This window comes from Vitis vinifera, chromosome 14, assembly GCF_030704535.1.
Source record: "Vitis vinifera cultivar Pinot Noir 40024 chromosome 14, ASM3070453v1".
NCBI lineage: Eukaryota > Viridiplantae > Streptophyta > Magnoliopsida > Vitales > Vitaceae > Vitis > Vitis vinifera.
This window is the reverse complement of record NC_081818.1, coordinates 9,512,021-9,526,183: the sequence shown is the minus strand read 5'-3', so window position 1 is coordinate 9,526,183 and position 14,163 is coordinate 9,512,021. Positions and strand designations below refer to the sequence as shown.

Genomic DNA, 14,163 nt, shown 5'->3' with positions numbered 1-14,163 from the left:
AAATATCCCTGACATAAACCCATTATTTTTATACCATCATTCTTCACATGCCACTTTTATAAAATTCTCCTTTATTTAATTATTTTTTTATTTTTCATTATTTTTTAAAACTCTTTTAAAAATAATTAAAAAATCAACATTATTTTTTATTTTTAAATTATAAATAAACAAAAATTATATTAATAATTCAAAAACTATTTTAGAAAATACTTTTAAAAAAATATTAATTTAAATGAATAAAAATTATCTTTTACATTTTAGAAGTAAATAATTTAATAATTAAAATACTATTTAAAATAAATATATTTACTACTTTTTTTCTTTTATACTAAAAAATATTTTTAATTTTTTTTTTACTATTATAAAATGAAAAGTTTAAATTTTTTTAATATTATGTTTTTCTAATTTTAATAATTTTTTAAATTTAGACTGGTAATAAGTTATATGAAATATTGTAAATTTGTTTATTACGGAATTTTTTTTAATGATTTGAATTAATTGAAAATTTATTAAAATAAGAAAAAGAAAAAGAGAGAAAGAGGATGGATTGAGAGTTTTAATCTTAAATATCCAACTAAAATGTTTTCATATTTATAAATGGATTATTTATAATTTATTTTCTTTTGATTCTTTATCTTAAATTTCATCTCAACTTGTTTTTTTCTTATATTTTCATGTTTTATATTATATCCTTATTTAAGGTGATTTTCATCTAATTTATGCTCCATTATATTCTCTTTTTTATTTTAATGTGTTTCTAAACCTCTTTACGTAATAAAAGATTTTATCATTTTTCATCTATAAAACTTTATACAAAAGATATCATGTATGAGGAAAAAAAAAAGAGAAATTTATGATATAATTACATGCACATATTTTAATATGATACATTTGCCTGATTTGATGACATTGTATTTTAATAATTTAAACCATGCTAAGTTCACATTTATTTTAGATTTAAAAGAGTATTATAATATTTTTCAAATTATTAAAGTATAATACATTATTCAATTTAAAATTAAAAATTATCACCATTAATTAAAAGATGGTCATGTTACAAAATAATATATTAAGACAATCTCTATGTATTATCCATAAAATAGAGAAAATATTCAAATAATTATCTATAACTTGAAAGATATTTATATAAAAATTAGCTTTTATGTGTGTATATATATATATATATATTAGATAAAAATAATAATAATATTTTTTAAGGTGTTTAAAAAATATTTATTATATATTTTGTAAGTTTGAAAAAAAAGTTATAAGGTATTTAAAAAATATTTATTAAAAAATATAGTAATAATTATTTTTAATTATTGATTTTCAATATTTAATTTACTGGGTGTGGTTTTTGGGAGAAAAATAATTAGTGGAAATATTGGCACGTTTGTGGTTAGGAAATAATTCACATGGTCCCACCATGGGAGAAAGGTAAGGTGAATGAAGAGGGAGAGAAAGGGAAAGAGAGGATGAGAGAGAAGTGGGAAGCCGCCGGAGAAAGAGGAGAGTTGACACGTGGATTCCTTTATGAGATCTTTAATTTTATAATTAATTGTGGGTGACTTGGCTTTTAGAGCTGGCAGCCACCATCAGAATTTGGTGAAATAATTATTAAGGAGTCACCTCAATTATAGGAAACACCATGCCCCAGGCCACATGGTTGATGAGAGTAGCATGAGTGTGAATAGTTTATCCAATGTGAGGCTGTCTCCTTTTCTCATCCACCCAATGGAATGATTGGAATCTCCACACGAATATTCCCACTTAGACCTCATAAGTCATATCAAATAAGAAAATCAATCAACCTTGTCCCATATTTCAACTTGGCCTCCTAATCCTAATTCTTTATCCATGAAGGACCACTACAATTCCAGGGTATTTCCTAACAACTTAATATTTATTATTTAATCGCTTAACCTAACTTTAAATTAATCTATACTTAAAATATTGGCTTAAAACTTTTTTTTCTTAATTTTTATTTTGAAGTATTAAAGTTTTATTTGATAAAATTAACTTAAAATTTATTTTAAATCTTCAAATTAATATTTTTATCTTCATAAATTATAATTAAAATAAAAAAGTCAAGTAACAATAAAGATGATGAAGTATTAGAATTGATCGTGAGGATAACTATAACAAATAGAATTTTAAAAATAAAATAAAGATATAGACTTAAAAATAAATTAATCATTTTTACTTATTATTTAAAATTATTATTTTTACTTTAAGTTACAATATTAAATTAATTTACCAAATATACTTAATTTATTTAATAATTTAAATTAAATTATTAGATCATTTTAAGTCATTAAACTAATTTATCAAATACTCGTTCCAATATCAATTATTGTATTGTGAGATAGTAATCTCTACACAATAAAAGCCCACTTGAAGTGGACAAAGAAAAAAGGGGAGATGACATTTTTGAAATTACATTTTTCTAAGCCAGAAAATATTGCTAGAAATTTCTACTCTCATTGAGTTTTTTTTTTCTTGGTTCAAGTTGGGTGGGTCCACTTGAATACCCAAACCTATTTTCAATTGAAAATATAATAAATAAAATGAAAACTTTTGAAATATATATAAATATTCAATATTTTTGTCCAAAAAGTAAGTTAAAAAACTATTTTTGGTCATAAATAGAATTTTATTCTTTAAAACATTATCAAAGAGTTACTAATCTTTCATCTTGAAGCCTAGGGATTGACAATTATTAACATCACCATCAAAATATGAAATTAAGTCTCCTTGGGAAATTATACTTGTTTTTTATTTTTAAAAATAGATACTTCCATATTAAAAATCAAATTAAAAAAAAAAAGATTTATCTTATATTCTTGAAAATCACTTTCAAATTTTAAATTTTGAAATAATAAAAAAATTTATTTCTTAATTTTTTTTAATCAAATTTTAAAAATTATTACATTTTCAGTATAAATCTTTAAAAAATGGATGCAAACAAATACTGATTTATCACTTTTATTCTTTTTTAATTTTAACATAATAATAATTGGATTACGTGACATTAAGCAATTGATAAGACTTATTTAAATATTTTATTAAATATAATTAATTAATAGATATTAATCACATCAACCCCACGTTTTCGTTGTAAGGTCGGCCGCATGTATGAGGACACCTGCTCTACTCAGAACACACGCTTGGTTTAGTTTGTTTTTGCTTCTAAATATTCACCGCACAACCATACACTTCATTTTTGTTACTGCCAACACGAAAGATCTACCAATAATTCAAACTTAAATTCGGGGGGCCCAAAATTATTTTATCGCTTAGGACTCATATTGAAATCAATTAAAAGCGACTTTAATGCTTGAAAGCACATTCCTGCCAAAAAAGTGCATATTTGATAAATTATTAAACATTGCTTTAAAATCTAAAGAATCACTTAAAAATAATTTTGAACAATCATTTAAGTGATAATTCTTTCAAAAATCATTTTTATTTTATTTTATAATACATGATAAAAAAATATTATCATAACAATTTTTTATTTATATTTAAATATTAAGGTGTTGTTTGAGAACTATTCCTGAAAACATTTTTTAATTCAAAAACACATATTTGATAAGCTTTTGATAAAAAATAATTTTTTGAAAATTTCTTTAAAAATAAGTTGTTTTTTAGAATAGATTTTAGATATTTTTAATTGTTTTGTAGAATGCTTGTGGCAACAATTCATAATATTAAAAATATTTTTGAAAACCTTTGTATTATACATTACTACATAGTACCTTCATAAAAAAGATGAGAAAATTTCATTTTTCATATTTGAGTTTTGAAATATAATTTTATTTTTGAAAACAATTTAGAAGTATTTCTAAAAATTATGGTCATGTTTGATAACTGTTTTTAAAAAAATAATTTTTGAAAACTATTTTCTAATGATTTGTAGAATAAAAGTTTGTTTGGAACTATAAATGTTTTTATCTTGTTTTTAATATTTTTGAATATATTTTTAAAATAGAACTTTATTTTTAATCAATTTACATACTTGTATAATTATTTTTTAAAACAACTGTCAAAAAATAAATGAAAGCAACTAAGAGATGTTATTTGAAAATATCTTATTTTTTATTCTTAAGAAGAAAAAATAGAAAATAGTTTTTAGCTATCAAATGTATTTTTTTATTTTGAATAATAAAAAGTTGTTCTCGTAAACAATTATAAAATAAATCCTATATTTGACATCCGTTTTTTAAAATATTGTTAAAATATTGTATTTATGAAGTGCTTTTTTGCATACACTTTTTGTTTTTTACATTTGAAAATAGAAAATAATAGTAACTTGTTATAAAATATAGTTCTTTATTTTTAAAAATATAAAATAAAATTTGTAGCTAAATGACATCTAATTAATTGATTGGTAAAATATTTAGATAATGTTTGCATCCCAAAGAATTTGAAATGAAAAAAAAAAAATGAAAGAAATGAAAAATAAATTATTTTTATATACTATTTTAAATAATTTAATATGCAATGTTTACTAAGCTGCCAAATGTTCTCAATTCGCATATTCATTTACCAAGTTTAACCCGGTTGGAACCCGATATTAGAAAAATGGATATCGATTTGGCTTGAGTTGAATCTCGGATTGGACCGGCTGTAGACAAATGAGTTTGGTGGGTTGAGTTTGGGTCAACTGATAACTCGCTCGAAGCCGCTGGACTTGCACCCTAGTTGTGAAATTATTTAATTTTTATATAAAAAATTAAATTTCAATTAGATAAATGTAAAATAATATATAAAAATAATTTATTAATTATTTTTTATTTTTTTTTATTTTTTCTTTCATTTTATTTTTACTCTTTATTTTTCCCTTTATATTTTTCATCAACAAAAAATAACCTAAAAATTAATAAAATTTTAAAAAAATTTAATAAAATTTGACAAGTATAAGAGGTTGTCTTCTTGATTTTTGGTCATTTAAGATTTTTTAAAAATTTCATTAACCTATCTATTTGGCAGTTTATTTATTTAATAAACCAATCCGGTTGGATAAAAGATTTTATTATTTAAATAAGATTATTAATTTATAGAGCATTTATTTATCAAGGTTTTATTATATTTATTTACAAATTTATTTATTTTTTCTTATTTTATTTATAAAAAATAAAAATTTGAAAATGTTTAATTTTTTAATTAATTTTTATTATATATTTTTTTTCATACTTAGATGAAAACCAAATAATACAATTTTGACTATTTATATATTTTTTGGATCTTGAAATATTTAAATAAATTATGAGAAAAAGAATATATATATATATATATATAATGATTGCAAAAGAGAAAAACAGAAGAAAAAAAAGTGGAAGAAAAAAAAAGTTTTATTTGTGCTTTTTCTTACTTCTTTTTAAATAAACGATGAAAAGATTAAAAATTTGTAAATATTTATATAATATTTCTTATATAGAATTTTCTTTTACAATGGGAACATATATATATATATATATATATTTTTTTAAATTTTATATGTTATAATTTTTACCTTTTGCTTTCCTATTATTTTTCAACTTTTTCATGATGCCAATAAACCCTTAAACCAATTATACTTTGGTTAACCCAAATATTCAAAGATATCAATTTATTATTAGAAACTGCAATTGTATATCAAAATATTTGAAATACATTCAAATAATACGAATAAGTTAACAAGGATGAGTTTTTGTTTTTATAAAAATGAATTTTGATTTTGATTTTGATTTTGATTTTGATTTTTACTCTAATCAGTAATTCAAAACACAATTCATGACCTGGTTTGGGTTTCAGTTTAACTTTGAATGATTGAAGGGCCTTGTACGAGCTTTGTCTCGTGACTCTACGTTTTCATCCTCATTCTCGCTAGGGATTTTCATTTTCATTTTGCTGGGTGAGAGCTGTCTTCACATTTCATTGCTGAAATCTTTCATTTCCTTGTTTCCTTTCTCAAATCATCAGCCTTAACATCTCTGCTTCTGTTCTTCAAGTTGAATCCAATAGCAGCCATATGCTTTTTCTCTCTATTCCCCTCCATAGCCCTTTGTCAGATCGTTTGCAACTCTCCCCACCCTCATACTCATTCTGATCACCAGTACTCATTTTCACTCTCATTTTGCCCATACGTCTATGTCGCTCTGCTCCTTTGCTTGCTAAACTTTTCAATTTCTTTGATTTCTGTTTTTGCGACACTGATTCCCGTAGCTAGCAGCCTGTTGTTAGTTTACTGCTTCTGTTCTTTTGGTTTTCTGTCATCGATCTGATCTGTGTTCCAAAAGAGAAGAAAGGAGTCGCGAGTAGAAAATGGTAGAAATTGTTCTTTCGGTTGCAGCAAAAGTTTCAGAGTACCTGGTTGATCCAGCTGTACGTCAGCTGGGTTATCTGTTTAACTACCGTGCCAACATTGAGGAACTCTCTCAACAGGTTCAGAAGCTGAGGGATGCCAGGGCTAGGCTGCAGCACTCTGTGGATGAAGCTATTGGGAATGGACTTATAATCGAAGATGATGTTTGCAAGTGGATGAAACGTGCTGATGGGTTCATACAAAATGCTTGCAAATTCCTTGAAGATGAGAAGGAGGCGCGGAAGAGTTGTTTCAATGGGTTGTGTCCTAATTTGAAGTCCCGGTACCAGCTAAGCAGGGAAGCAAGTAAGAAGGCAGGGGTTTCTGTTCAAATCCTTGGAGATGGTCAATTTGAGAAGGTAGCATATCGTGCCCCTCTGCAAGGGATAAGGTGCAGACCTTCCGAAGCTTTAGAATCAAGAATGTTGACTTTGAATGAAGTCATGGAGGCCTTAAGGGATGCCAATATCAACAGGATCGGGGTATGGGGGATGGGTGGTGTGGGGAAGTCCACGCTGGTGAAACAAGTGGCTGAACAAGCTAATCAAGAGAAGTTATTCGAAAAGGTGGTCAACGTATCTGTGTTGCAGACTCCAGACTTAGAAAGAATTCAAAGGGAACTTGCAGACTGGCTAGGTATGAAATTTGAGGAGGAGAGTGAACAGGGAAGAGCAGCTCGACTACATCAGAGGATGAAGGCGGAGAAGACCATCCTCATCATCTTGGATGATCTTTGGGCCGAACTTGAGTTGGAGAAAGTAGGAATTCCTTCGCCAGATGATCACAAGGGATGCAAATTAGTGCTAACTTCTAGAAATAAACAAGTCTTGTCGAATGAGATGAGTACTCAAAAAGATTTTCGAGTTCGACATTTGCAAGAAGATGAAACATGGATTTTATTTAAGAACACAGCTGGCGATTCCATTGAAAATCCAGAGTTGCAACCTATAGCTGTTGATGTAGCAAAAGAATGCGCGGGTTTGCCAATTGCAATAGTAACTGTGGCAAAGGCATTGAAAAACAAGAATGTGTCCATTTGGAAGGATGCCCTGCAACAACTGAAATCGCAAACCTCCACAAACATAACAGGAATGGAGACAAAGGTATACTCAAGTCTGAAGTTGAGCTACGAACACTTGGAGGGAGATGAAGTGAAGTCATTGTGCTTGCTTTGTGGCCTATTTTCTAGGTATATCCATATTAGGGACTTGTTGAAATATGGTGTGGGTCTGCGATTATTTCAAGGAACTAATACATTGGAAGAGGTGAAAAATAGAATAGATACATTGGTTGACAACCTCAAATCCTCAAATTTTTTACTAGAAACTGGCCGTAATGCAGTTGTTAGAATGCATGATCTTGTTCGAAGTACTGCCAGAAAAATTGCATCCGAGCAACATCATGTGTTTACACACCAGAAGACTACTGTAAGAGTGGAAGAATGGTCAAGGATAGATGAACTCCAGGTCACCTGGGTAAAACTGCATCACTGTGATATTCATGAACTTCCAGAAGGGCTGGTATGTCCAAAACTTGAATTTTTTGAATGTTTTCTAAAGACCAATTTGGCAGTGAAAATCCCAAACACATTTTTTGAAGGGATGAAGCAACTCAAAGTATTAGATTTAACTGGAATGCAACTTCCATCGCTGCCCTTATCACTTCAGTCCCTTGCAAATCTTCGAACATTGTGTTTGGATGGATGCAAGTTGGGAGACATTGTTATAATTGCAGAGCTAAAGAAATTAGAAATTCTTAGCCTTATGGATTCTGATATCGAACAGTTGCCCAGAGAAATAGCACAGTTGACTCATCTAAGGCTGTTCGATTTGAAGAGTTCTTTCAAACTAAAAGTAATTCCGTCAGATGTCATATCAAGCTTGTTCCGATTAGAGGATTTGTGTATGGAAAATAGTTTTACTCAATGGGAGGGGGAAGGAAAGAGTAATGCTTGCCTTGCTGAGTTGAAACATTTGTCTCATTTAACCGCTTTGGACATACAAATACCAGACGCCAAGTTGCTGCCAAAAGACATGGTCTTTGATAACTTGATGAGATATAGAATATTTGTAGGTGATATCTGGATCTGGGAAAAAAACTATAAAACCAATAGAATATTGAAGCTCAACAAATTCGATACAAGCCTTCATCTGGTGGATGGTATCAGCAAGTTGTTGAAGAGAACTGAAGATCTACACTTGCGTGAATTGTGTGGTGGTACTAATGTTCTTTCCAAATTAAATAGGGAGGGTTTTCTTAAATTAAAGCATCTTAATGTTGAAAGCAGTCCAGAGATTCAATATATTGTGAACTCGATGGATCTGACTTCATCACATGCTGCCTTTCCTGTTATGGAGACCTTGTCTCTCAATCAGCTGATTAACTTGCAAGAGGTATGCCATGGCCAATTTCCAGCAGGGTCCTTTGGTTGCTTGAGAAAAGTGGAAGTGGAAGATTGTGATGGCTTGAAATTTCTCTTCTCGTTGTCTGTGGCTAGAGGCCTTTCCCGACTTGAAGAAACAAAAGTAACCAGATGCAAGAGTATGGTTGAGATGGTTTCCCAAGGAAGGAAAGAAATAAAAGAAGATGCTGTTAATGTGCCTCTGTTCCCTGAATTGAGATCCTTGACATTAAAGGACTTACCCAAGCTCAGTAATTTCTGCTTTGAGGAGAACCCAGTGCTTTCCAAGCCTGCAAGCACAATTGTTGGTCCTAGTACACCACCTCTCAACCAACCGGTATGTCAAACCTTGATAATCCTTTCTATCTAGTCAATGCTTTTTTAATCACTTCAATTCAAATACTTGGAGACTAGCTCCTCGTTAATTGATTTGAGTCAGCAAGAATCCCTTCATTTAAATCGATCCCAAAACCCATCTGATGAGACTTTACCCGCAAAGATAAAACGTCACCAATCAAAACAGAGCATTGACTGAATACAATTAATAGACTGGTTTTTTAATTTGACAAACAATTTATCATCATGCTTTTATTTTCACTCTATGTTAATATCTGTAATACATCTATGTTGTATTTAACGCTCTCAGAGGTTCTCATGTTACAGGAGATAAGGGATGGCCAACTTCTGCTTTCCTTGGGCGGCAACCTCCGGTCTCTCAAGTTGAAGAATTGCATGTCACTGTTGAAATTATTCCCACCCAGTTTGTTACAGAATTTGCAAGAACTCACATTGAAAGACTGTGATAAACTGGAACAAGTATTTGATCTTGAAGAGCTAAATGTTGATGATGGGCATGTTGAGCTCCTCCCTAAATTAAAAGAACTGAGGTTGATTGGTCTACCAAAGTTGAGGCATATATGCAACTGTGGTAGCTCCAGAAATCATTTCCCTTCTTCCATGGCTTCTGCTCCTGTAGGCAATATCATATTCCCTAAATTAAGCGATATTACACTGGAATCTTTGCCCAACCTCACAAGCTTCGTCTCCCCTGGATATCATTCCCTCCAAAGGCTTCACCATGCAGACCTTGATACCCCCTTCCTGGTGCTCTTTGATGAAAGGGTCAGTTTATCTCTTAGAATCCTTTTCCTTTTAACATTGTTATCAATCAAATTATTGGAGGAAAATAAAGAAAATTTAGATTGAGCTGGTTCTTGACATCTTGTTTCTCTTTTTTTATTTTTATTTTTCGCCAAAATTTAACTTAACTGTCAATAATAGAGTTTAATATAATTAAATGTTTAATTTATTTGTTTTTATTCAGGTTTGAATGATGGACGTTGAATGTAGTTTGTATATATTAAAATATTTATAAAATTAATTATGATATTTTTTCTTACTCTAATTTGAAAAAATAATATTCAAATATCCTAAAATATTTGAATTATTAATATTATAAAAGTTTTATAATAATTAGTTATATAATTATTATGAAAATTTGTATTGGAATAATAAAAATGATTTCTAATTATACTTGATTAGTAAAAAAATGCTAGAAAATTTTCTAAGTTAACACTTCTATACAGTGTACATATCTTTGGATAATGGGTTTATAATTGAAGTATATGTTTGATTATTGAAATCAATTCATTAACTTTTATATTTTTAATTTGGAAAAGAATATCAAATTCTATTTTTTGATTTACAAAACTCATTGAATTATTTACTCTAATGAATATTTAGATGAATGTGAATTATGTTTTGGGTTTTTTTAATTAAGAAATTTATATTAGAATTAGTGGCAGTTTATTTTTATTTTGTTGTGCGATAAATGTATAGAATTTTAGTTTGATTTAGAATTTCATAGATTTAAGTTTATTATCTAAATAAAGGAATTTTTTATTGACAAATAAAAAGTATTTAAGTCATTTTTTTTTATGATAATTTTTTGTAATTTATAATGAATTCATTCTCATCCAAATTACACGGTGGTGGTTTAATTTTTTTTAAGACAATTAGATAAGAATCAATCAAAATATTTAAGGCTTAAAGTAATTTGCTTTAACAATTAAATAAAAAATTGGAGAAAAAAAAAACCAAACAAACGAGTCTTTTGGAACTTTTCAATTGTATAACAGTTGTATTAAAATGAATTCCACGAGAACTCTGCTATTTCTTGATTGATTTTTTCCTTACAAATTCTTATAGTTTTATACTATGAAATTCAACTTGTTTAAGCATGTACATTTTCCTCCACCCTTCTTTAAGATGCAATTTATTGTGTTTTTCTTTTGAGGTCCCTAATTCTAGCTGGTTCTAGACATGGATAATTTTCTTTTTTCAGTTAGTCAAAATATATAAATAACAAAATGGTGGGATGAACTCTGCAGGTTGCATTTCCTAGCTTGAAGTTCTTAATCATCTCGGGACTGGATAACGTGAAAAAAATATGGCACAACCAAATTCCTCAAAATTCCTTTTCCAACCTAGGAAAGGTGAGAGTAGCATCATGTGGAAAATTGTTGAATATTTTTCCATCTTGTATGCTGAAAAGGTTACAGAGTCTACGGATGCTGATCTTACATGATTGTAGATCATTAGAAGCGGTTTTTGATGTGGAAGGGACAAATGTGAATGTGAATGTGAAGGAAGGTGTAACTGTCACTCAGTTGAGTAAACTGATTCCAAGATCGCTGCCAAAAGTTGAGAAGATATGGAATAAGGATCCCCATGGAATTCTCAATTTTCAAAACTTAAAATCAATATTTATTATTAAATGTCAAAGTCTGAAAAACCTTTTTCCAGCATCTTTAGTCAAAGATCTTGTGCAACTTGAAGAACTGGATTTGCATTCTTGTGGGATAGAGGAAATTGTTGCAAAGGACAATGAAGTGGAGACAGCAGCTAAGTTTGTATTCCCTAAAGTAACCTCTCTCAGACTCTCCCATCTACATCAACTCAGGAGTTTCTACCCAGGGGCACATACTTCACAGTGGCCATTGTTGAAACAACTGATAGTGGGTGCGTGTGATAAAGTCGATGTATTTGCATCCGAAACTCCAACATTCCAACGAAGACATCACGAGGGAAGTTTTGATATGCCAATTCTCCAGCCCCTTTTCTTGCTCCAACAGGTAAGGTCTCAAACCTTTATGGATTTGGTTCACCTCATCAAGTTTCATAATTGCCAAGTTTCGATAAATTGTACATTAAATTCTCATGTTATTGTGGCACTCGTAATTAGTTTGCTCAGCGGACAATGCATTGGATTGCCCCCTTGCCACTATTATTTCAACTTTGTAAACCTCCAGATATGTTTATTAAATCTGTCCAATCAGATATTATTTTAGCTCATTAATTTTTCTAGATATCCCTTCAAAGAACCTAGCAATTGAATTTGAATTTATCTGATGCAGAGACCAAAACTATATGCTGGAAACACGGTTGTTGGCCCCCACTTGATCCAGAATTTGACCTAATTCCTAGATTCACAGTTGAACCTTTTTAAGTCAAAATTTGACCTAATCTGGTTATGAAATTAGTTACACACTGTTACCTGTTTGTCACATGTTGTTAGAAGTAGTTAGATAGAGAGAGGGTTATTTAAGTTGTAAACTCTGTTTTCTCGTTAACAAGAAATGCCCATTTTATCGATTCTGATACAAACCAATATTGCAATTTATAGTAAATTTTATTGGTGTCCAAAAATTATTTAATTTGTAAAACTATCAATATAACCAGCCAACTTCTCAAATGCCAAATGATCCTAATTAGGCATTGAGAGGTTGCTGTCCAGTGCATCTTCTCTAAACAGCATAAAATATTATTATATTAATTTTTCCATGTTCATTGCTTGGATCAGAGAAATAAAACAGCATTACTTCTTTGTAGATATGCATATCTTATTTATATGCTAGTTATAACTGACATAACAAATTCGTTTTATTCGAACCATTTCCCAGGTTGCATTCCCTTACTTGGAGGAATTAATATTGGATGACAACGGGAATAACGAAATATGGCAAGAGCAATTTCCAATGGCTTCCTTTCCTAGACTAAGATATCTGAAAGTATGTGGATATATAGATATTTTGGTTGTGATTCCTTCCTTTGTGCTTCAAAGATTACATAATCTGGAAAAACTAAATGTGAGAAGATGTAGTTCAGTCAAAGAGATATTCCAACTTGAAGGACTTGACGAGGAAAATCAAGCCCAGAGGCTTGGACGGTTAAGAGAAATATGGTTGCGTGATCTTCTTGCGTTGACGCATTTGTGGAAGGAAAACTCCAAATCAGGCCTTGATTTGCAAAGTCTAGAGAGTCTTGAAGTGTGGAATTGTGACAGTTTGATAAGTTTGGTGCCATGCTCAGTATCTTTCCAAAATCTGGATACTCTAGATGTGTGGTCTTGTAGCAGTCTGAGAAGTTTGATATCACCCTCGGTAGCTAAAAGTCTGGTAAAACTCAGAAAGCTCAAAATTGGTGGATCGCATATGATGGAAGAAGTAGTTGCCAATGAAGGAGGGGAAGCAATTGCCAATGAAGGAGGGGAAACAGTCGATGAGATTGTGTGAGTGTTTAGCTAGGTTGGCAATTCCGGACAAAATTCCTAAGTGTCCCCTAACTCGGCTTTCCTATTCCTATTCGGACTACTTGACTTTGAAGACTAAGACTTTGCTAAGAGGCCAAGGTATGTAGTCGAGTGTGGAGTGATTGGGTGTGAATCAACCCGGTTTTTAATCTTTAAAATGTGTTAGAAAGTTGGGAAAAATGGTTTTTGGTGCAAGGCTTTTATTCCTCTGTTTCTGGATCGATCCAGGTGTAGGGGTGGATCTATCCAACTAATGTTTTTTTGATCAAATCTCAGCCATTAGATTAAGGGTTTCTTTTTACACTTTAAAAACCCAATCTTCACTCATTTTCTGGGTAGAGAGACTGCTGAAAACGTGGGGAGAGCAGCCACACTCCTAAGTGTTCTTCATTTCTCATTTTTGCTTTCCTAAGTTGGGGTTTTTGATTGCAAAGAAAATCAACTTCTCTTAATGTTTTCAAAACTTGTTTTCAATGGATTTTCTTGAGCAATAAATGGGTTGATTCATTCTTTCATTCACATCTAAATCTCTCATTCTATTTGGGTTGTGCAAAAACCCATTTTCTTCTTGTGTGGATTCAAGAAGAGGCCGAGATTGAGCTTGGTGCGGACTCCAAGTGTGCTCCAAAAGGAGAAGCTGAAAATGAAGGTACTAGTCAAGTATTCCGGGAAGGATTGGTTGGCTTGAGCTAGGTAAAACCTTGTACTCAGTTTTTTATTCTTCATAGTGGAGTTTTCAATCGGTGATAGGCCCGTGGTTTTTGATCTCTTCGGAGGTTTTCCACGTTAAAAATCTGGTGTTCATTGTCTCTTTCTCTCACTCTA

At 30.3% G+C, this 14,163-nt stretch overlaps 1 protein-coding gene across 1 annotated transcript; it reads left to right on the top strand.

Moving 5' to 3' along the window:
- The first annotated feature begins 5,834 nt into the window (after positions 1–5,834).
- On the top strand, positions 5,835–13,665 carry LOC132252560 (disease resistance protein At4g27190-like). Its single transcript, XM_059742515.1, has 4 exons — positions 5,835–9,084; positions 9,411–9,869; positions 11,138–11,881; positions 12,710–13,665. The coding sequence occupies exons 1-4, from the start codon at positions 6,307–6,309 to the stop codon at positions 13,319–13,321; spliced, it is 4,593 nt and encodes a 1,530-aa protein (XP_059598498.1). The 5' UTR covers positions 5,835–6,306; the 3' UTR covers positions 13,322–13,665.
- Positions 13,666–14,163: the final 498 nt, after the last annotated feature.

Bases quoted from the DNA above. Each gene is read 5' to 3' on its own strand.
- LOC132252560 (XM_059742515.1), top strand. From the start codon at position 6,307: ATGGTAGAAATTGTTCTTTCGGTTGCAGCAAAAGTTTCAGAGTACCTG. The intron at 9,870-11,137 runs GTCAGTTTATCT...TGAACTCTGCAG, and splicing joins TGGTGCTCTTTGATGAAAGG to GTTGCATTTCCTAGCTTGAA. The intron at 11,882-12,709 runs GTAAGGTCTCAA...ACCATTTCCCAG, and splicing joins CCCTTTTCTTGCTCCAACAG to GTTGCATTCCCTTACTTGGA.